The 23,472-nt window shown below is 33.2% G+C and overlaps 3 protein-coding genes and 1 non-coding gene across 4 annotated transcripts; 2 read left to right on the plus strand and 2 right to left on the minus strand.

Annotated features, from left to right (window-relative positions):
* The first annotated feature begins 127 nt into the window (after nt 1–127).
* Nucleotides 128–4,966, plus strand: LOC146902507 (uncharacterized). Its single transcript, XM_085737658.1, has 6 exons — nt 128–483; nt 1,361–1,528; nt 1,624–1,694; nt 1,821–1,860; nt 3,250–3,624; nt 4,604–4,966. The coding sequence occupies exons 1-6, from the start codon at nt 227–229 to the stop codon at nt 4,611–4,613; spliced, it is 921 nt and encodes a 306-aa protein (XP_085593784.1). The 5' UTR covers nt 128–226; the 3' UTR covers nt 4,614–4,966.
* Nucleotides 4,967–11,091: 6,125 nt separating this feature from the next.
* On the plus strand, nt 11,092–15,292 carry CLA1 (Deoxyxylulose-5-phosphate synthase). Its single transcript, XM_085737659.1, has 9 exons — nt 11,092–11,463; nt 11,661–11,825; nt 11,922–12,072; nt 12,416–12,687; nt 12,767–13,040; nt 13,188–13,495; nt 13,911–14,192; nt 14,552–14,836; nt 14,933–15,292. Exons 1-9 carry the CDS (start codon nt 11,197–11,199, stop codon nt 15,080–15,082), a joined length of 2,154 nt encoding a protein of 717 aa, XP_085593785.1. The 5' UTR covers nt 11,092–11,196; the 3' UTR covers nt 15,083–15,292.
* A 904-nt stretch (nt 15,293–16,196) lies between these two features.
* Nucleotides 16,197–16,767, minus strand: LOC146902509 (heavy metal-associated isoprenylated plant protein 19-like). Its single transcript, XM_085737660.1, has 2 exons — nt 16,594–16,767; nt 16,197–16,465 (listed from the first exon to the last, which is right to left on the minus strand). Exons 1-2 carry the CDS (start codon nt 16,706–16,708, stop codon nt 16,197–16,199), a joined length of 384 nt encoding a protein of 127 aa, XP_085593786.1. The 5' UTR covers nt 16,709–16,767.
* A 6,087-nt stretch (nt 16,768–22,854) lies between these two features.
* TRNAP-UGG (transfer RNA proline (anticodon UGG)) lies at nt 22,855–22,926 on the minus strand. The gene has a single exon. It is a non-coding gene; the product is annotated as a tRNA-Pro (tRNA).
* Nucleotides 22,927–23,472: the final 546 nt, after the last annotated feature.

Below are 23,472 nucleotides of genomic sequence, written 5' to 3' on the forward strand. Positions count from 1 at the left end.
TTGTTGAATAAATCCTTTCTATAATGTTTATAATTTATTCATATCATTTTATTGTCAAAAAAATTTATTTATTTCTTGACAAATAGATGATAATCCTATATATTTATGTCCTCTCTGAATAATTCGCAATCCTATCTGAATTTTACTATCGGGGTTATTAGGGTTTTTGTTGTTCTTCTAGAACACTCTTTCTCTCTCTCTCGTAGGGTTTCTTTGATTTCTGAGAATGGGTCGATATCGAAGCCGTAGCAGAAGCTACAGCCCTCGGCGGCGTAGCAGAACTCCACCACCTCGCGGTCGCAAGCGTTACGACGATGATCGCTATCCTGACAACAGGTCTCGCAGAGACCGTCGTTCTCCTCTTCCTTCTGGATTACTCGTTCGTAATCTCCCTCTTGATGCAAGACCTGAAGATCTTAGGGGTCCTTTTGAACGCTATGGTCCTGTCAAGGATGTTTACCTTCCTAGAAACTATTACACTGGGTATTGTCTCTTCTAACTTTTTTTATAGTAACAATTCAACCCCTTTCAATAAGAGTGTTTGATTCCGCGGTGACTAGAATTGATTTTGAGTAAATTGGTTCTGATTAAAAGTGATTTGAATGTAAATTGATTTGTGTTTCAATACATTACTTAAAAGTAAGTTGTTAACTATAAATTTGTGTCTAAAATTCAATTTTACAATCAAAAGTTACAAATCCTAGCTTCAACTAGAATAAGTTTGGAGGCAAAATCAATTTTACTTAAACAGCCAAACATGTGTTACAAATCCTAGCTTCAAGTAGAATAAGCTTCGAGGCACAATCAATTTTTACTTGAAAAGCACCAAACATACACTATGAAATTGTGTGTATTTCGTAGGAACTTGTGTAATATGGGGTGTCTAAGTCTCACATGGAGTAAAGCTGCTTGAGGTTAGCCTTTGACTTTCTGAGTGTGCTCCTATCAAGATGTCAAGTTCAATTCCTCCATGTGCTAACATTTCTTGTGTTGGGCCAGTCCATACTCTGGTTTCAGTTGGGTCTGTTAGGAGACAGTGGGATTGGTCCCTTGGATTAGTTTGTCATTTGGTTGGATATCGAGTTTCAAAACATAAAAAGTCCGCATGGAATTGGGATGCTTGGTGGAGTATTGAACTGGCTTGAGGAACCTATGGAAAGCTAGCTATTTTGAGTAGAATCAAGCCACTTAAATACATCGCCAGCCATACCATATTATTCGATGTGGGATTTAGGCACCATATAATACCCAAGTCTCTAGGAGTATTGTGACTATAGGCTTATTTTTTACTTGTATGTTAATAATATATTGTTTTTAAATTTGTGATTGGTTTGATTTCACCGTTGAATTGGTTTTGTAGTGAGCCTCGTGGCTTTGGATTTGTGAAATACCGACATGGTGAAGATGCGGCAGAGGCAAAGCAACAACTTAATCACACTATAATTGGTGGACGTGAAATAAGAATTGTATTTGCTGAGGAAAATAGGAAAACCCCTCAAGAAATGCGTGTTACTACTTCTCATGGAAGGTGTGCTTACAGTTTGATTTGATGTGCTAGTTATTTTTACATTTCACAATTATGGAATCGTTTCATGCGTATTGATTTTTTTTATTTATTAAAAGTGGTCGAAGTGGAGGTGGTGGTGGTAGAAGGAGAGCTCGGTCAAGATCCCCACGACGCAGCCGTTATCGATGTTAGTTTACCTATTTGCCTTGGCTTCAAAATCATATTTATACACTAACAATTTTTTAAATTGGTCTATGCATTCTTTGAGAAGCCAATCCTTTTATTTATGTTATTATATCTGCATTGTTTGCAGCCTACTCTAGGTCTCCATCACCAGCCAGGGACGATTCAAGGTTTGAGTTTTACACATTACTAATGGTTTATTTTTCCTCGATCATATTACTATATTTTGCTGAGCATCATATTTTTTTGTGAATCATCTTACTTGAACTAAAGCCTAATTTACAATTATTATGGTGGTGCAACCGATTGCATTTGGTTGTATACTTGTATTTAGGTACTGAAATATTATTTCTAATTGAATTTTAGACAATAATTGCATTTCATAAGCTGGAAGTGATTTTATTTTAGCTGTAGTATGACTTGTTTAGACTTTAGAATCCATGGTAGTAAAGGATGTTTGCTATTTGGTTGGAAATCATTGTGATCAAAGTTGCTCAGCAGAGCTACAGCTGGTAAAAGAATTGCTTTGTTCAGTTTTTATTCCCATCACATTTGTGATAGATGTACTGTGTCCTTGCTCGGCAAGAGTATAATTAGCTGGTTTAGTTCTTACAATCAGAGTGCCTTCCAATCCTATGACCTTGATAGGACTCCTATAATGTGTTTAAGTGAATTGAATGATATCTGCTTATGGTCTTCTTTATGCAGATAATAATGTGAATGGAAGAGTTTAAAGATTGATTAATAAAGATTAACGAGTAAAGAGGCTTAAAGTGATCTGGTACTTGCTTACGTATCTATCAAAGTCCCTTCATAAGAAATATCGATTCCAAACTTGCCTTATTCTGCCAGTTGTCCGGACTTTACCCACTTTGGATTTTGGCTTGTTGCAGAAGAATGGTTCAAATAATTACTTTTTTTTTATTCCCTTATACCATTTTTCTGTGAAGTAGATTTTATTTAGTTTGATATATTGTTTTGCATATACTATCCAGTTTAGAAAGAATATAAAGCTTATAGTTGGCCAAAGAAAATCATGCTCAAAGAATGGAAGCCAAAGTATTTACGGGTAGAGATATGTTGTGCAAGAAAGATAGTTGTCATTTTAAAAAGTTGGGACAAAGAGAGCTATGAAGTTACCAGATGCTGTTGTTGCAGTACATCATTCATAACTGTCTGTTTGGATCAAAGTGTCATGTATTTGTCCAGAAACTTTTGGAAGGTACAGGTAAAGGTCACATTTTGGCTAATTAGACTCTAAAGAGGAAGTAAGTATTAGTCCTTATAAGAAACAAAAAAAAAAAAAAACAAAAAAGAAGGTTTGATTGATTTTGTGTCAATTGTCTTTGTAGGTAGTTTTTCTTTAAACAACAAATGTAGCGAGTTATGTAGGGGAGGATTCGAACTCATGACCTTACCTGTGCAGTTTGTCGTAGTTGCATATATTCAGATATTGATTGATTTTTGAGATGCTTGTGGTCGGTGTTCTGCTATATACATGTGTTGATTTTCACTACTTGATTGTATGACTAAGATATCTAGCTGACATGTTGATATAGGGATGGCAGGGGTAGGGATGATTATTCCCCAAAGCGATCAAGATCTTATTCTAGGTCTGTCTCTCCCGGTGATGGGAAGGACGACGGAAGGTCCCCTCGTGCCAAGGACGACGGAAGGTCTCCCCGTACCAAGGACGACGGAAGGTCTCCCCGTACCAAGGACGACGGAAGGTCTCCCCGTACCAAGGACGACAGAAGGTCTCCCCGTACCAAGGACGACAGAAGGTCTCCTCGTGTCAAGGATGAGAGAAGGTCCTCCCGTGCCAAGGAGAATGGCCGAAGTCCTATTGATGAGAAGGATCTGGTGCCTAGCAGATCTCCAAGCCCCAGGGGTGATGATCGCAGTCCTTCAAGGTCTCGTTCACGGTCATACAGGTATGAATTTTCAGATCCTGATTGTACTGTTATTGTTCCAAAATGCTGTCAGTTCAAATATGATCCATAACTTTCTGTTAAGGACTTTGAAGCAGTTAGAATTCTGGAATCTATTTGGTAATAATGTATCAGAAGTCTCAATTATGCTCTTGTAAGAACAAAAAGTAAAATGTATCATAAGTCTTTAATTTGACTTAAAGCTCATTTTGATTTTAGCCCCATTTAAATTTTAGGGTTAATTATGTTTCTAGTCCCTATAAAATAGCGACCTTGTAAGTTTAGTCCCTACTTAATTTTAATAGCATTTTTAGTCCCTAATTTTGTTTTTCTGCACCGAGTATTAGTCCCTACTCAATTCAAATTTGTTTAATTTATGCTTAAACTCTTAAATTTTTGAACAATTTTTTGCAGACATGTTTAGAACATTACTAAAAGTTCGTCCGCAAAAAATTATCGCAAAATTTGATTTCTACATCCAGATTTTATTACTTTTTATCTTTAACTTTTGTCGTTTTAAAAAATTCATATTTAATTCATTTCATGTCAGAAAATTCTAAATTTTAGTAAACGAACCTTTCATAGTGTTCTAATCTTGTCTCAAAAAAATCGTTCAAAAATTTAAGAGTTTAAGGATAATTAATCAAACTTTGTTTTAGCAGGGACTAAAATTATAAGTAAATTTTTTTTTTATAGGGACTAAAAATGCTATTAAAATTAAGTAGGGACTAAACTTACAAGGTCGCTATTTTATAGGGACTAGAAACATAATTAACCCTAAATTTTAACGGTGGATGTGGCCCTGCCTGAGTATCAACTTTCAAGAACCAATTTATTTATTTATTTAAAATTGATAATGTTATTTATTTTCTGTTCTAATTGTTAAGCTAAATAATTCTACTATTAGTATACTACTAAACACCATCTTGAATTGAAATTAGATAGATAATCAGTGATTGATTTTTTCTTTATCTTTATGCAGTCCACGCTGATTTTCTACCAAGCATGCGAGGTTCCGTGGTGCTCAAATTGAGGTTCCGTGGTGCTCAAATTGGTCTTTCCAATGACCTACTGGAGATTAACTCCGACCTTTTGAAAGACACTGATGTATCAATGCAAAATCTGCTATGTTTATTTTAGTATGTCGAAAACAATTCCAGTAGATAATAGTTTGACTTGGTGTTGCCATTTAAGTAGATACTGTTCTAGTAGCCCATCTCGTCTGTTTTCTGAGTACTGGTTCTTTTCTGTAGTTGAAAACTTGTTTTGTTAGCTATCTATATTTTGGAGTTTGAACAGCACCCGTTTTTTTGGTTTTACTTTAATTCCATACCAGATTCCCAAATCCCAAGGGTCGATGTTTTGCTATTTACTCTTTTGTGCTGCCATGTAATATTTACTTTTTTTTTTAAACCTAAAAAAAATTCATAAGTGCTGTTTTCGCTTACAAGGAGGCCGGTTAACGAAATTGGAACAAAAGCAATTCTAACTCTAGAGCCTTACAACTTACAAGTGACATTCAAGTGCCAACTGCAATTCTAACTATAAAATTATGTTTGGCATTTTTATTTTTTTTTAAAGTCGATTTTGGGATTTAAAACCACATCTATTTAAGCTAGTTTTTGATTTTATAATTGATTCTAACACATTTATAATTCAACGAACTTTTATAAAAGAAATCATTTTACTTGCAATTTACATACTTTTTAGTCAGAGTCAACGAACCATGTACACTTATTAGTCATTGTGGATACGTTGCACTTTCCAGTATTTTTTTTTTTTTTATCTTCCATTGAAGGGCAATTGGCCATGTGAATAAGTTTGGTGGATGCTTGGATATTAATTATATCAAATCTAACGAGTGGGGTTGTTTACTTATTACTAACACATTCGACATTGGCAATTGGCGAAGGACCTTTTTTTCCTTAAATCTATTTGTATACGAATATATATATATATATATATATATATATATATATATATATATATATATATATATATATATATATATATATATATATAGGGAATTGCTACGATAGACCCACCCTTTTTTATGAAGGTCTATTTTAGGGAATTGGATCCTCTCCTTCAAAATTGTGTCCTTCTCTCTCCTTCCCCAACTCTTAGCCATTGGATCAATCTATCGGTAGACATATTAAAATTTAAAAAAAAAAAAAAACATAAATAAACAGCCTAAAACATCAGACTCTGAAACAAACTGGGAGGGTTTTGCTATTGCAGAAACTTCTTCATCTTCCCTAAGGTCTGCTCTCTCAATCTAAGAAAACTGCGGCCACCTTATTTTCATTTATACGTTTGCTCACCTCTTCACTCTCTTGTATTATCAAATATATGCATTCAACTAAAACCGTCAACACTGTCTAATTCCATTTGTCTTAAAATATACACAGAAAATCTAATTCCATTTGTCTTAAAATATTGCAAAGTTTCGTAACTGCCTGTTATCTTTTCTACAACTGTAACAACAACTCAGCTAGTAATTGCGTCACAATTTGATATCATTGGTGTTTCAATATGATTCTATCAAGAAATAAGAAGGGGAGAAATAAATTATATGAAATAGAGAACTGCCGGTAAGGCAAAACCAATGCCGCCGCGGCGTTCGTCATCATCAGCATCATGTAATCGAAAGTTGTGGTGCTGTTGTGCGCGGTGGTTCGGGGCAGAGTGTCGTGACTGTTGTGGCTAGGGTCAAAATTAGGGATTGAGTTATTTCAGATTGTGTGTTTTAGAAGGAGACAACAAATGAGATTTTGAGTTATCTTGTCTTTTATTATGTCCACCGTTAGATTCATCTAATGGCTAATATAAAGGGAAGGAGAGAGAAGGAGACAATTTTGAAGGAGAGGATCCAATTCCCTATTTTAGCAAGCAGCACCTTTTCCTTTGTACAAAAATACCCCTTTATTTGTTTCTTGGAAAAGGCAAAACTGAAGGACAAAGTTGTAATTTACTATTAAATCTTATTTTTTATTTTAAATTAAATCTAAAGATTTTATAGTTTTGTGTGTCTTTCTGTTTGTTAACCCATCTTCATCGTTCCTCCGATTACAACCCCGTCGCCGTGATTCCTTCCTCTGCGCCTCATGGGATGTCACCGTCAATCTAGATACCGTTGATCGTACTCTGCAAATCTGGGATTGGTTCCAGCATGATTCTTCCATTTCATAAAATAAAAAATAAAAAATCATGATTCATTCTTCCAGAACGTGATACATGATTCTTTCATATAGTTGGTATAATTAGTATTGCAACTTGATTTTTACTTTTCTTTTGATGAATCAAGTCGGAAACGTGAAAGAGGAGGTGGAGAACAATGATAACAAAAATTTACAGGAACAAGAAATAGACACGCAAAACTAGAAAGCTTTTAAGTTTAATTTACAATAAAAAATAACATTTAATGGCAAATTACAATTTTGTCTTTCAAGTTTGTCTTTTCCAAGTAACAAATAAAGGGGTATTTTTGTACAAAGGAAAAGGTGCAGCTTGCTAAATTAGACCTTCATAGAAAAGGGTTGGTCTATTGTAGCAAATCTCATATATATATATATATATATATATATATATAGGGGTTTGCTACAATAGACCCACTCATTTTCATGAAGGTCTATTTTAGCAAAGAGCACCTTTTCACTTGGACAAAAAGACCCATGTTTTTATTTTTTGAACCAATTAAAATTAAAGGATACAGATGTAATTGTGAGTTTTTCTTTTTATTTTATATTTTTTTTACAGTCCTTTTGCTTCTCTCTTTCTCTTTCTTGCTTCTTGTCTTTTGTTATTGCCCTTCACCAGGTTCCATGAATTGATGTCCTTTGACCTTTCTTCCTTCCATTCCGTTTTATGCTTAGCTAATTCATTTTTGAACAAATATGCTTAGCCAATTCTAATTCACTATTTTGATCAATCAAAGGTTAAATGTCATCTGCAGATTCTAAATCACGATATTGTTCCAAAATTTAGAATTGCTTCCAAAAACTAACAAAAAAATATCGCCTTGTTGATGTTAAGGAAGGCAACACGCGCAACTGAAATGGGTGGCGGAGCCGCAACAGCCCACGGCGGCGACTGAAACTAGGATCCTATTTTGGGATATAGGGTTTCATCAGTTCCTTTTCTGTGTAAAACTAAAATCGAAAACATAATTGGAAAAAAGAAATTGAAACCTCATAAGATTTCAAGAGAAGAGAGATTGCAGATTAGAAAACTAGAACACAGAGAAAGTGATGAGGGAAGAGGGATGACAAAAACTCAGAAAAAGCGCTAGATACGAGATACCAAAGAACAGTAAGAAAAATAGAAAATAAAAAGAAAAATTGACAATTACATTTGTGTCCTTTAATTTTAATTGGTTCAAAAAACAAAAACATGGGTATTTTTGTCCAAGTGAAAAGGTGCTCCTTGCTAAAATAGACCTTCATGAAAATGAGTGGGTCTATTGTAGCAAACCTCATATATATATATATATATATGTCTCAACCCTTCATTTGATTTCGATTGATGTTAATAAAATTTTCAGAAAAAACATATGAATTCATTGTGTCATATCTTTTGCTTCTATATCTTGAGAGGTTTTCTCATCGTTACACATTAGTGTTGAAGTTTTCCTTGTCATGAATTGTCATTGTTTGCCAAAGTGGTTAATCATAAATGAGCTGTGTTAAGTTTATTGATAATTAACATATGCTAACAACTAGAGTGAAGTAGACATACACGTAGGGATGACAATGGGTACCCAGTGGACAGGGTACTATAGTACCCATCCCCACACCCGCATTTGTAAAAAATGCCCGTACTCACGCTCGTACCCTCGTGGGCAACAACTTTAGTGCCCTTCCCCCTACCCTATGGACACTTAAGTGCTCATACCCGCACCCATTACATGCACTGTAACCATGAAAATACAATTAAAAAAATCACAATTGAAATAAAACTATGATCCAAAAATTTTCAAATCAACTTATAAAATAGTGTGAATCGTAGTATTTAGCCAGATAAAAAAATATCCAAAATATCCCTAGAAAGAAAGAAAAAATAGATACATTACATTAGTTATACATTAAAAAGTCACGGTGCATGTTAAAGTCATAATAAATTGTTGCTAAAGTTTTTATTAAGTTGTTTTAGGTTCAGGGTTAGACTTAAATAGTTCATTAAATTAATTTATTGTACACAAAAAATAAATAAATTATTTATCATATTATATAAATACATATATGCGGGATGTGGGGCTGAGTAGTACATCGCACATACCCATTCAAATTTGCGGGTAATTACCCATACCCAAACCCAAACACACACTACCCACAGCGGGTATTTCTTGCGAGTGCCCATCGGATCTGAGTTCAATTGTCATCCCTACACACGGTAACTGATTTGTAGGAGAAAAAAATCAACAAAATCAATTAGTTCTTGTGAACCCGTAATGTAATGGGTCCATGCTAATAAGAGCCATAATTAATAAGTATCCAGAATCTTTTTTATTTTATTTTGAATAAAGGTATCCAGAATCTTATTAAAATATGACAAATTCTTATTCATCCCTTAATTTTGATACCAATTAAAGTTATTTATTTATCTTCCATTATTGTATAACATAAACAGTTAAGTACGAATGTATGATTTTGATGAATGTAAAATTAGAATGAATAACTTTATCATCTTTTGTTGATTGATAACTTAGTTTTCATATAAATATTATGAGAACCTAAGAAAAGCAAGATGCTCATTCCATTTTATGATGGAAGAAAAATAGTGTAAAAGGACAGTACGCGTGTTTAACATGATAAAGCATTAGGATTCCCATCATTCCATTCACTGGTTTAGGATTTGCAGTTCTCTACGAAAGAAAAATAAAAAATTAAGGCTCTGTTTGGTAAAAATAGCGGATAGCTGATAAGCTAGCTGATAGCTTTTATCTGATAAGCTAGCTGATAGCTTTTAGCTGATAGCTGATAGCTGATAAGCTAATTAGAGTGTTTGGTAAAATTAGTGGTTGAACTAGCTGATAAATGTAAAATTACATAAAAGGACATTATTAATTCATCTAAAATTTATACCACTATAAATTAATATTTAAGATATTTGATAATTTAAATATTTTAAATTTAATAAATTTTTAAATATTATTAAATTATTGTTTTTCGGTAAAAATTTATTTTCAATTTATTTCGATTCAGTTTACCGTTATTATACATTAATAAAAAAACTAAAGTTTACAAATTTATTTTAAGAATAAAATAAAAAATAATCAATTCATAAGATTAAAAAGTTTTGCTAAAAAGAACGAAGGATGAAACAAAAAAAAAACATACGTATACATACATACCCAGCAGTAGCACAATTGAAAATAAAAATTATATTGCACAATTAAAAGGACAACAACAATAGGAAAAAAAATTGTATGTGTCTTATACTGAACAATGGTTTCACGGTAGAGATTCAACAATCGTGTGTACATGCAGATGTAGCATCGTTTTTGTTTTGTTTTAAATTATAATAAATTAATTATTAAGGGTAAACATGGGTTTTAGTTAAAGTGGTAAGGGTAAAAATGGAATAAAACATGAGAAGCTAAAAGCTATAAGCTCAAACGCTACTTGAAGTAGCTTCTGAAAAATAGCTTATAAGCTCGTGAAATAAGCTATAAGCTCATGGTGAAAAGTGTTACCAAACAGGACTTTTTTTTATCAAACGAGCTTATAAGCTAAAAGCTAAAAGCTAAAAGCTCTTTTATGGGCTTACCAAAGAGACCCTACACTAATACATACCCTGTTTAAAAAATAACATATCAAGTGAATTTACTTATGCAGTAAATAAGAAAATATAATAAATATATATAGTTGCTAGAAGATAGATACTAGCAAGTAAAGTGAAAATTGAGAGTATTAATTTTAGGGGAATTAGTCACGTTAGTCCCTGAATAGGAAAGGAGTAATCACTTTAATCCTTGAATACAGAGAAATTGCAAAACAGTCCCTGGATGTAGACTTTGTTGGTCAATTTCAGGAACTAAAGTGACTAACGGAGTCTACATTCAGGGACTAAATTGACGAACGGAGTCTGCATTCAGGGACTAAATTGACTAAAAAAGTCTACATTCAGGGACTATTTTGCAATTTATCTGTATTCAATGACTAAATTGACGACTCATTTCTTATTCAGGGACTAAAGTGACTAATTCCCCCATTAATTTTATCTATCTAAAAATCTATCCAGTTGAGATATCTGATGACGTGGGCCAATTAAATTGATGAAGAGTGGCAACCTCCATTCGAAAACAAAAATAGTTGAACAATGCATATGCTGTACGAATCCCAACCCATAATTTCAATTCTCCAGTCCACTTCGTTCACAATCACCCACGTCTCCTTCTTAACCAATAATATTATAATAATCATAATAACCATACTACTATATATAATATAATAACAATTTTATTATATTAACCAACACAAACAAAGGTTGTTGTTTTGTTACATACTATTCATTAATTCATTTCATTGTTTCTGTTTCATACTATTCATTGCACACTTCCATTTTCTGTTTGTTATGGATCTCTGTTCATTAGCATGTCCTTCTTTTGTAACACCTTGTGATCCCAGAAGAACACTTCTTCTTCCTTCTTCTTCTTCTTCTCACTCTCAATGGGGTCTTCATTTCTTCTCTCACTCTCAACAACACAACAAACTCAAGAAAAAGATTGGTGTTGTTCATGCTTCACTTTCTGAGATGGGAGAATATTATTCTCAAAGACCTCCTACTCCACTACTTGACACTATTAACTACCCAATCCACATGAAAAATCTCTCCACCAAGGTACTACACTCATAAATCATACTCGCTCCGGACCTATATATAAGAGAAAGTTGAGTCAACAAAAATTAATGTATCATTTTGACCAGATACATCGACTTTTGTTGACTTCATTTTATCTTATAGTATACAATAGTTGCTTATGTTGTTTCTTAATGTCATTGGTTTTAATTACAATAATTTTTGAATGATTGATTCAGGAGCTGAAACAGCTTGCGGATGAACTACGTTCTGATGTTATTTTCAGTGTTTCAAGAACTGGGGGACATTTAGGTTCAAGTTTAGGTGTTGTTGAACTCACTATTGCTCTTCACTATGTTTTTAATACACCTCAGGATAAGATTCTGTGGGATGTTGGTCACCAGGTTGGTGTTATGTTTTCTATGTTTGTTGAGGATGGAATTTTGTTTGATAATTGTTGTGAATTGAAACCTTATGTTTTGATTTTTTTTTTTTTGCAGTCATACCCTCATAAAATTCTTACTGGTAGAAGGGATAAGATGCATACCATGAGACAGACTAATGGGTTATCTGGATTTACAAAACGTTCTGAGAGTGAATATGATTCTTTTGGCACTGGTCATAGTTCAACTACTATTTCAGCTGGACTTGGTAATTCTTCTCTCTACTATCTGGCTCTTAAAACTATGTAGCACCGACACTTCATTTTGAAGACGTGAGCACTGACATGACATCTATAAATGTATTACATTTAGTTATTTAGTTCTTCCAATTTTTTCAAATTAATATCGGTGTTAACGTGTCAGTCTCAGTTTCGTGTCTGGTGTTTGAGTCAGTGCTTCATAGTTTAAGACAAATGATTTTTCAGGCAACATATGATATTTACATGAATGAATAATGAAATAGAAAGATGGTGTGTAAGCTTGTCCTTTCTAGTTCAATGATGTGATATTTTGATTTGGATTTAACTTTGGCAATTGTATTGAACCAATAGGAATGGCTGTTGGGAGAGATCTGAAGGGAAGAAAGAATGATGTAGTTGCTGTTATTGGTGATGGTGCTATGACAGCGGGTCAAGCTTATGAAGCTATGAACAATGCTGGATATCTTGATTCTGATATGATTGTAATTTTGAATGACAACAAACAAGTTTCTTTACCAACTGCTACTCTTGATGGACCTATACCACCTGTAGGAGCTTTGAGTAGTGCTCTAAGTAGGTTACAATCAAACAAACCTCTTAGAGAATTGAGAGAGGTTGCAAAGGTGAGTAATAATACACTTAATGAGTTATCTCAAGACCATCCATTTGAAGCTTCTTCTTGACAAAATGATATTTTTATAGGGAGTAACAAAACGAATTGGAGGTCCTATGCATGAATTGGCTGCGAAAGTTGACGAGTATGCTCGTGGTATGATCAGTGGTACTGGATCAACACTTTTTGAAGAGCTTGGACTCTACTATATCGGTCCTGTTGATGGTCATAACATAGATGATCTAGTTGCCATTCTCAAAGAAGTCAAAACTACTAATAGTACCGGTCCTGTATTGATCCATGTTATCACCGAAAAAGGCCGCGGATATCCATACGCAGAGCAAGCCGCTGACAAGTATCATGGTAATGGACCTTATATATTTTGAACAATTACTATCCATCACTAGAAGCATATTGAATAATCTCAAATTAAGATCTATCTGTCTAGCGACATATATGCTTTGACTTGCTGCATTCCTCACAGATATGTGAGTTGGTTTGATTTTCCAGGAGTTACCAAGTTTGATCCACCAACTGGAAAGCAATTCAAAGCAACGGCTAAAACGCAATCTTACACAACATACTTTGCAGAGGCTTTGATTGCAGAAGCCAAAGCTGACAAAGATATTATCGCAATACATGCTGCGATGGGAGGTGGAACTGGCATGAATCTCTTCCATCGCCGATTCCCAACAAGATGCTTTGACGTGGGGATAGCAGAACAACATGCCGTTACATTTGCTGCAGGTCTAGCTTGTGAAGGCCTTAAGCCTTTTTGTGCAATATACTCATCATTCTTGCAAAGGGCCTATGACCAGGTAGAATAACAACTTCTCTCCCATCATATGAAAAAAGTTATACAGTATGATATCTATACTTTTGAGGTATGCTTGGGTGGAGGGTTTTTGAGGGCTAAGTCTATTATGTAATAAATTTGAGATTTTAAATTTTTTGAAAGAATACCAAGACACATGATCAATTAATATTACAATCGCAATTCATCATTTGAAACATTTTATAGCTTCCTTAATTTAAATAATTAAAATAAGAACTTATCTGTTCTCTCCCAACATTTTGAAAAATTTATGCGGTGTGAATCGAGAAGTTCATATTTTGAAGTTTGAAATCAAGTACAGGAACTAAAAATCCTCATTTAATCGAAATCATTGCACAAATATGAACTTGAAAATTGAAACTAGTGCTCAAAGTATGAATTTCATGTCCATACCACAGGTGGTACATGACGTGGATTTGCAAAAGCTTCCTGTAAGATTTGCAATGGACAGAGCTGGATTAGTTGGATCAGATGGTCCTACACATTGTGGTTCTTTTGACGTCACTTTTATGGCATGCCTCCCCAACATGGTGGTGATGGCTCCTTCTGATGAAGCAGAGCTTTGTCACATGGTTGCCACTGCAGCAGCCATCGACGATCGACCGAGTTGTTTCCGATACCCGAGGGGAAATGGCATTGGTGTTGAACTTCCAGCCGAGTACAAAGGCATTCCTCTTGAGGTAAAATTAAAATTATTTCTCCATACATACATATCCTCTTGGAGAATTTTAGGCATAACATTACAAATTACTAAATATGTTTTTAGTCCCTATAAAATTCACATATTTTCAAGTTTTTCCCTACATAAATTTTGTTCAATTTTAGTCTTTAATTTGCTTTTATTGATACCAAGTACAGGGACTAAAAATCCTCATTTATCGTGAAGTTTTATAAAAGTAGGGTCTAAGTTGATCAAATTTATGTAGGGACTAATTACTAAACATAAAAAGTCATAATTTTGTACTGACTAAAAATATATTCAACTGGTCCTATGAGTTATGACAAATGGCTTGACATTTGTGTTCTGATATTTTAACAGATTGGGAAAGGTAGGATACTAATTGAAGGAGAAAGAGTAGCCCTATTGGGCTACGGGTCAGCCGTTCAGAACTGTTTGGCTGCGGCTTCCTTAGTTGAACAACATGGCTTGCGCTTAACTGTTGCCGATGCACGTTTCTGCAAGCCATTGGATCGATCCTTGATTCGCAGTCTGGCAAAATCACATGAGGTTCTGATCACCGTAGAAGAAGGATCAATTGGAGGATTTGGTTCTCATGTTGCTCAGTTCATGGCCCTTGATGGTCTTTTAGATGGAAATTTGAAGGTAAGAAAGTAAACAAGTCCCTTTTCAATGTAAACATTAAATACTACTAGTTGCCAATTCAAAACTCATGCTTTGATTTACATGACAACTATGCAGTGGAGGCCGGTGGTTCTTCCCGACCGATATATTGACCATGGATCACCTGCTGACCAATTGTCAATGGCTGGTCTTACACCCTCTCACATAGCAGCAACAGTGTTCAACATACTTGGACAAACAAGAGAGGCATTAGAGGTCATGTCATAAGAAAAATACAAAGGGGTTCAATTTGTCATTCCCCTCAATATACACGATACAACATTTTTGTGATTAATTCATCTTGTCTAATGTGAAGAAGTAATGATGTAAATTATTTAACTAGATAACGGCTAACGCAGGTTGTCAAATAGTTGCATGTATGGAATCACGATGCGACAAAATCCTCAATGACACCATAATTTTGCTGAAGTTCCGAAATGTTGTTTTTCAAAATTACACATTGTGATTCTGTTACACTATTGCAAATCCACACGTGCACTATAATACTAACTAATTATAAAGGCGAAAATAAGTCTAAAAAAAAAAAAAAGTCTTAACTTTTTCTTGCGGGTGCAAAAGAGAAGCCGCATTTCTGTTATCTAAACCGAAATTTGAACGGTATCGCTTTAAAGAAAAAGATTGCTAATTTGCAGAGGAACTTAGTTCATGAAGAGTCAAATTAAGAACCTTATTTTGTCTTGGACTATTCTTTTGCAGTTTACCCTGTTTTAGAAATCAGACTCTTTTTTATCACCAACATATTTTGTAAATGATATAATTAACAAGACTTAAAACTCTATTGCACACTTAATATAAAAATATAAATATAAACTATGCCATTACATAACGTAAAAGAATTTATCCTGTATTTTCAGTGGTGCACTTTGTGCGATAGAAACTCGTTTATAAATCATTCAGATTAGTGAGAGACACACGCTTAAGCGTTTATATACGTTAATTAAGCTTATGAAGGGGACAAGCCATAACATGCATCACACAAGTGTCACAATCCATCAATCAATGTTAATTCTAACAAAAAGAAACCAATGAAAAATTCATACAAATAAACAAATCAATATGTCAACTTCAACTAACTTAAATGAAATTGTAGTGGAAATTCCTTCAATTACTTCTTGATACGTTACAGGTTCCATTAATCTCAATGGAGAAAAAGGACACATGACAAGTCAATTATCCAAATATTGTAAATTAACTAAACTTCATTAAATCAATGTTTTACTCTTATCAACATCAATTACAAGCAAAAGCTTGACATAACACATGCACCATAATCAATCAATCAATAAATACTACTAATAGTATATTGAATAAAAATGGACTATTACATTATTGAACATGCATTTGGGTTTTCATCACTGAATATCATCAAATCTTCAGTTTTAATGCAACAATCATTTTCAAACACAAATGGTGGAATTATAACAAGCCTCTCTTCATGAGATTCATCATTTGATTCTTCATCTTTGGTGGACATAATCTCAACTTTTTTTCCCGTCTTCTTTTTTAATTTCTTCAATACTTTTTTTGAATCAATTCGACCCGTTACCACCACTATGTGTTTGTTCATGTCAGTAATGAACTTTTCCACTCCTAATCAACAAAAAAAAAGAAAACCATGGTTACACAATTATACTAAATACTATGTGTGTGTAATTGTTACATTATAGGGTCAAATAAAAAACAACATGGTCAAAAGAGACAAGACATGAAATGAATACCTTTACACTTAGATATGGCTTTTACAACGTTTCTTTCACAAGCGTTACAATGCATTGAAACCTTGTATTCCACAGTTATTAATTTGTTTTGTTCAACTTTTTTGTTCTTTGCCATTGAATTGAAACGTTGAAATGTGAATGTGTCAATGCCATGCAAATAAAAAGTGAAAAGGATTTCAGAAATTATTGTGTTGAAATTGTGAGGAAAATTTATTTTTGTTGAGTTACATTGGTTAAAATGAGAATATCTTCAGAAAAGTTTCTCTTTTTCTTCCTTCTTATTATGTCTTGATTTTTTATAGTACTGATTTCGGAAAGTTGAAATATTAACGTTGCAATTTTTAAATTTATTTTAATTTTAAATGATTCGTTTGTAAAAATTTACTTTCTTATCTTGTAAAAAAAAGCCACCCTCTCTTATTTTGTTTCTTTTTAATTTCAGCTAATTGGATAAATTTAGAGCAAACAATTGTTTAGAAGTAATTAACATTGACATTTGAAATAATAAAGGAACAATTTTTTTTTCTTAAATCGTGGCTTAAAGTTTATTATTGATATAAGAAAATTATTTATTTAGGTTAAAATGTATTAAAATGTGATACATGTTTAATTTTTAAGGAAGGATATTGTAATTCAAACATATCTTAAGGAAGGGGAATATGATTTACTTTATAATATTTTCTTAAGGAAGGATATTGTAATTCAAACATCTCTTAAGGAGGAACATATATAATTTTGTAGGAGGTGTGAGTTCAAATTTCTCTTAAGGGAAAGAGGTGTATATTACTCTAAAGTTAGGGATTGAGCCCATTATTTTAATATAATTAAGCGATATTAGATTTAATTTAACCCATGCCTAAATTGAAAAGGAAATACTATCTTTTGTCACTGTAATATTGGTACAAAGTTTTTACCGCCGATTAGCAATGACTCATCTTTGTCGGAGAACCAATGGTACACATAGAAAATGAATTTTTGTTTTTTTCTCAATTAATTCGTGGATCCTATCTTATCTATTAATTTTTTTGGTTTTATTTGAATATGATAAGAATTTGTCTTTCTCACATTGTTCATAATTCCACCTTTTGTTCATTTTCTCTCCCTCTCCATGCTGATGGTAGTTTACATTGTCCAAATATTAGCCTTATCTATCACCTACAAACAATTGGAACTTGTGTTGGGGGTTTGCTGCAATAACTTGACCAAGAAGATGATGAAGATGAATACGATGAAGTGTGCGCATAAATTCCAAAGATTGTTGTATATCTTGATTGTTGGGAAGAGGCTGCTGCACTTGAAACCTGAAAAGTTTAATAGTTATGCATGTAAACTCAAAGCGTATGGGGTTGTCATACTAACCTTTAGGTTCGATTCGCCCCCACCAATAACTTTATATTGGATGCAATAAGGAATGACCGGCGAATCCCCTTCAGGATACTATGAGTTCCTTGACGTGTATTGCACAACCACACCAAGCGTATCTCCTAATAGTATTTTACAAATTTATGGTTCCAGCAATTCACTCATGCATTAGAGAATTGATGGATGATTTAGAGTAAGAGAATGAGGGAGAATTATGTTGTTAATGCAACAAAATTCTGTCCAAAATTGTGTGTTGTAGTTCTTTTTTTTTTTTTAACTAATGCCCAAATGTCAAACATTTATAGTGCATTATATGACCCTTCACATGAGAGAAAACACCCCTTTGACTTGAATCAATGTTATGATTCATTAAGCACCCTTTTGCCAAAGGTTATGATCATACACACTTGAATCAATGCAAATGTTCATTAAGCTCTTCTTTGCAAAAAGTTCCAATGTATATGAATGATTCCCATGAAGAGTTACAACTTTTGGTTCTAAAGTGATTCCATTATTTTGGAAATCACCAACAATCCCCCACCATTTTCAAAATACTAAATCACATAAATCCGGAAATTCCATGCCTTCAGATAATGGTATCTCGCGATTTGAACCATTACTTAGTAAGTTAAGTTTTCGCTCATTCCCAAATAGTATGGTAGGCAAGCTTTGAACCAACTATTCATTAGAACAAGTGTGCATAACTTACACATAGAATCTCGGTACCATTGATAAAGAGACTTGTAAGATGACACATTAAGAAGGTCTTGTGTCATATATCCCTTGTCATGAGAATTTAAGAGTCAAACCCTTGAACTCCGTGAAGCAGCCAAACTTCATTCTCACATAGGTAGACTATATCGGAAATGCCCCATAAGTATGCATTCCAGCAAATATATGCTATATGTCCATTAAGAGGAAAACCTCATCCTACCATTTTTCTTCTTATGATCCAAGTACTTTTACCCCTTGGGATGTATCTATTGTCAAGTACTTCAATCTAGAGCTGTCAAAATGGGTCGGGCCGTACGGGCCGGCCCGAAAGCCCGAATTTTTTCAGGGCTTTTTAGCCCGGTCCGAAAAAGCCCGTAGCCCGTTAGGGCTGGCCCGTTCGGGCTCCGGGCGGCCCGCCAGCCAGTCAAAAAATACAATTTTTTTTTGTCTTTGTCTTTGACTTTATAGTTTATCTCCTATGACCAATTTCTAATCTTAAAAGTATTTTATATTATCTCATAGGATATCAGCACCAGCAGCACTGGCATGTTTAGTCCATGCTCTAGTGCAGATGATGTGCCAATAATGGTACTGAGAACTCTGTATTTTGCATTGTTGATGAAGTGAACTTTAGTATATTCATTCATGTAGTTGGAAGTGTTAATTCACTTGGTGATCGTATGACTGCATCATCCTCCGATTTATTCATCTCGTTAGACACACACACACGTGATTTTCTTAAGAGATATTCTTACAGAGGGTAAAGTATGTGGTATTTTAGAGCTCTTCAGTGGGATCTTAAGTTGGGTTTTCACAATGTTCTTTTTTTGAGGTTGATAGCTAATAGTATTGACCAGCAATTTATTTTCCCTTCTCAAAAAAACTAATTTACTTTCCAGCAATTAAATATTTTGTTATAATTTGAAGAACTTGAACACCTTTGTAGAAGATGATAGAATTTAAATGACTGCATCTCAAAACATTTAATATCTCCAATGACAGAAATTAAATACGCATGTAGTCACCTTGTGGATCCTTCTTTGTTGAAATTTCACCTTGTGGATCCTTGAATTCATGTAGTCACTTTCAATGAGATACGAATAAATACGCATCAAAATATTTGTTGTAGTTTATCAGATAAAAATCTTTCAGCTGGTTGATTCTTGTCATGAGTTTTTTACTTTATTTTATACATTAATTTCTTTATACATTAATAAGGTGAAACTGAACTAACTGATTGCCATGCCTAACTGAACTAATTGATTGCCCAGGATTGAAATAAGCTTGAAAAAAAAAAAACTAGATACATGCGGGCCGGGCTGGCCCGTTAGTCCGGGAGCCCGTATAGGGCCGGGCTCGGGCTCAATTATTCTAGCCCATATTTAAACCGGGCTTTTTAGCCCGGCCCTAAAAAGCCCGTTGCCCATCGGGCCGGGCCTAAACTGGCCGGGCCGCCCATTTTAACAGCTCTACTTCAATCACTCTAATAGTGTATTTTCACCAATGAACCCAAGACTTGATGCTACTCAAGTGTGGGTTGAGTTTCCACCATTGGTGATCAATTAGATTTGGGTTTGTACCACATCCCTAATAATGTCTTCAATGTATTCAACATCATTTCCAAAGACATCATTCCTTGTCAATCATTTCGTCAAATAATTGCAAGATTTTCTTTTAACTTTTATAAACTTTGAATATTCAATTCTTCACATAGATTTTTAATTCTCATAGCTATGTCTATGGATCAACTTATATACTCTTGATAGTATTTATCAACCATCATCAAACTATGACACTTTTGTCAATTGAGTATATTGTAATAATACACAAACTTTTATGTCATTACATCTTTGCTATAACAATATTTAACATGCATTTCAATTTGAACTTCAACTTTTTTTTATATCTAATCAAGATATATCATACATTGAATGCATTAAACATACATAGCAAAATAAAACTTGATCATAAAAGAATGTCATAACCAAACTTCATAAGATGGGATTAAACATGCAAGTCATATACTCCATATAAAATCAAATATAACACAAACATTTTGATTTTAGTTATCATATAACTAATACATATATCATAAATTCATTGTGTTAAATTCAAGTTTATGTTTAAATATGTTCAATGCTAAATATCAATAAACAATGACATAGAAGAATAAACAATGAACCAAAATCATTAATATTTTCTATGACTTTCTTCCTTGAACATATCAACTTACAATAATTCAAAACATACCCAAATTATTTTAATATCATGATAAACAAGAAATTAACCATTACTTTTCATATTATCATGTACATATAATATCAACACAATATTAATGATAATAATTTCTTACACAAAGTAAATAATATCATTAAAGCAACCACTTGATATTTTGACAATTTATCTACACTACTTTTATAAATAAAATAGTGTTTAAACATTCTTAACATATTACTATACTCATCAAAATTCATATACTTGAACAATTTCTAAATCATGTATATATATGTCACCACATGTTAAATCTAACATATTTCATATTTACTTAGATACTATACACATGCATTTAGAACACTAAATATTGCATAATAGGTAATCACTTATATGCACATTATCCCATGTTCAAATTAACATCAAACAGATTTCAAACGATAAATTTCATACATATCAAAATTTATCATGCATATATTATCTACAACCACATGTAAATTTAACATAAACACATCACATATGAAATATTTATCCATAAATTTCCAAAACATATGTTCATAAAAGAAATTTGTTTACCGTTCACCGTAGTCATGGATGAAAATGTAAACTTTCATCTCTCCCAAAATTGCAGCCATTAATCACAAGTAAATCATAAATCGAACCTAAAGATTGTTGGAACTTGTGTTGGGGGTCTGTTGCAATAACTTTACCAAGAAGATGATGAAGATGAATACGATGAAGTGTGCACATAAATTTCAAAGATTGTTGTATATCTTGATTGTTGGGAAGAGGCTGCTGCACTTGAAACCTGAAAAGTTAATAGTTATGCATGTAAACTCAAAGCGTATGGGGTTGCCATACTAACCTTTAGGTTCGATTCGCCCCCACCAATAACTTTATATTGGATGCAATAAGGAATGACCGACGAATCCCCTTCAGGATACTATGAGTTCATTGACGTGTATTGCACAACCACACCAAGCGTATCTCCTAACAGTATTTTACAGATTTATGGTTCCAGCAATTCACTCATGCATTAGAGAATTGATGGATGATTTAGAGTAAGAGAATGAGGGAGAATTATGTTGTTAATGCAACAAAATTCTGTCCAAAATTGTGTGTTGTAGTTCTCTCTTTTTTTTTTTAACTAATGCTCAAATGTCAAACATTTATAGTGCATTATATGACCCTTCACATGAGAGAAAACACCCCTTTGACTTGAATCAATGTTATGATTCATTAAGCACCCTTTTGCCAAAGGTTATGATCATACACACTTGAATCAATGCAAATGTTCATTAAGCTCTTCTTTGCAAAAAGTTCCAATGTATATGAATGATTCCCATGAAGAGTTACAACTTTTGGTTCTAAAGTGATTCCATTATTTTGGAAATCACCAACACAAACAACACCCTCTCTACCACTATCACCCACCATACTAAACACTCTCCAACACTACTATCACTGTCATGTCATGTGTGGTATCAATAATTGAATGGTATAAATAGATTGGTTTGCATCTCAATAGTTTGATCGTTGTTGAATCATAATTAAACAATCATTTTCATTTTGTTTTTCAAAATATTAGAAAACTAAGGCAATATAAGAATTATATATAAGTAGTTTAAGTTAAAATAAACGATAAACTAGGTTTTTTAAACACAGTTACACACACTAAAAGAAATCCAGACTTTTGTGTCAATCAGAATTGTGATGAGACAAATGGTTTGAACTCAACTCAAAGGGTAGGATTTTAGGTTCTTGTTGTGATAAACTTGCTGATTAATTATGTATTTTAGAATAATAAAAAGTAAATTAAAAAATTCCAAAACTAATGGTATAATTAAAACAGGTTTTGATTCATAATTTTGCTTCCGCTAGTTAAGAATTTCATGAGTCTAAATTTGTATAAAAATGATAATTTAAAACGAAAAAGGGGCATTCGGTATAAAAATGATAATTTAAAACGAAAAAGGGGCATTCGGAGAATCGAACTCCGGACCTCTCGCACCCAAAGCGAGAATCATACCACTAGACCAAATGCCCTTTGAGAAATAAGTCTGTAACGAAATGTATAGATTCCATGGCGAAACAAATAAATCAAATTTTGTTTGACTGGATAAAACAAATAATTCTATTACCTCTTGTAATGAGTGATGCATAAAATGTCATTTTTTTTTTGGGTTTACTTAGATTGAAGGTTTTATTGGGTACAAATTTGAAAAATAGAAAACGTAATTAACATTTTTCATATAAGGTTTTAATTTGTATACATCAATAGTGTAAAATATTTTTATACATGCATCCACTCGAATCACACCATGTAGATATTTGTGAAATATGACGAGATTTAATGATTCAATAGTAGTGCAATACTATCTTGTTTGTACAAATTAGACAAAGTCTATTTCTCTTTCATTTTTCTCTCACGTAAAACACATTGACCTACACAAAAGTCACCATCATGACTTTCTTAAAGTCACAAAATTTCAATCCTAATGTGATTAACCCACAAATTATCAACTCACGATCCATTTTGTGCATATGATTTTCCTTTATCACATAATAATAAGATACTTGATGTAGTTTTGT

The sequence above is a fragment of the Medicago sativa genome, chromosome 8 (genome assembly GCF_051527215.1).
Source record: "Medicago sativa cultivar Bolivia chromosome 8, Bolivia_mono, whole genome shotgun sequence".
Lineage (NCBI taxonomy): Eukaryota > Viridiplantae > Streptophyta > Magnoliopsida > Fabales > Fabaceae > Medicago > Medicago sativa.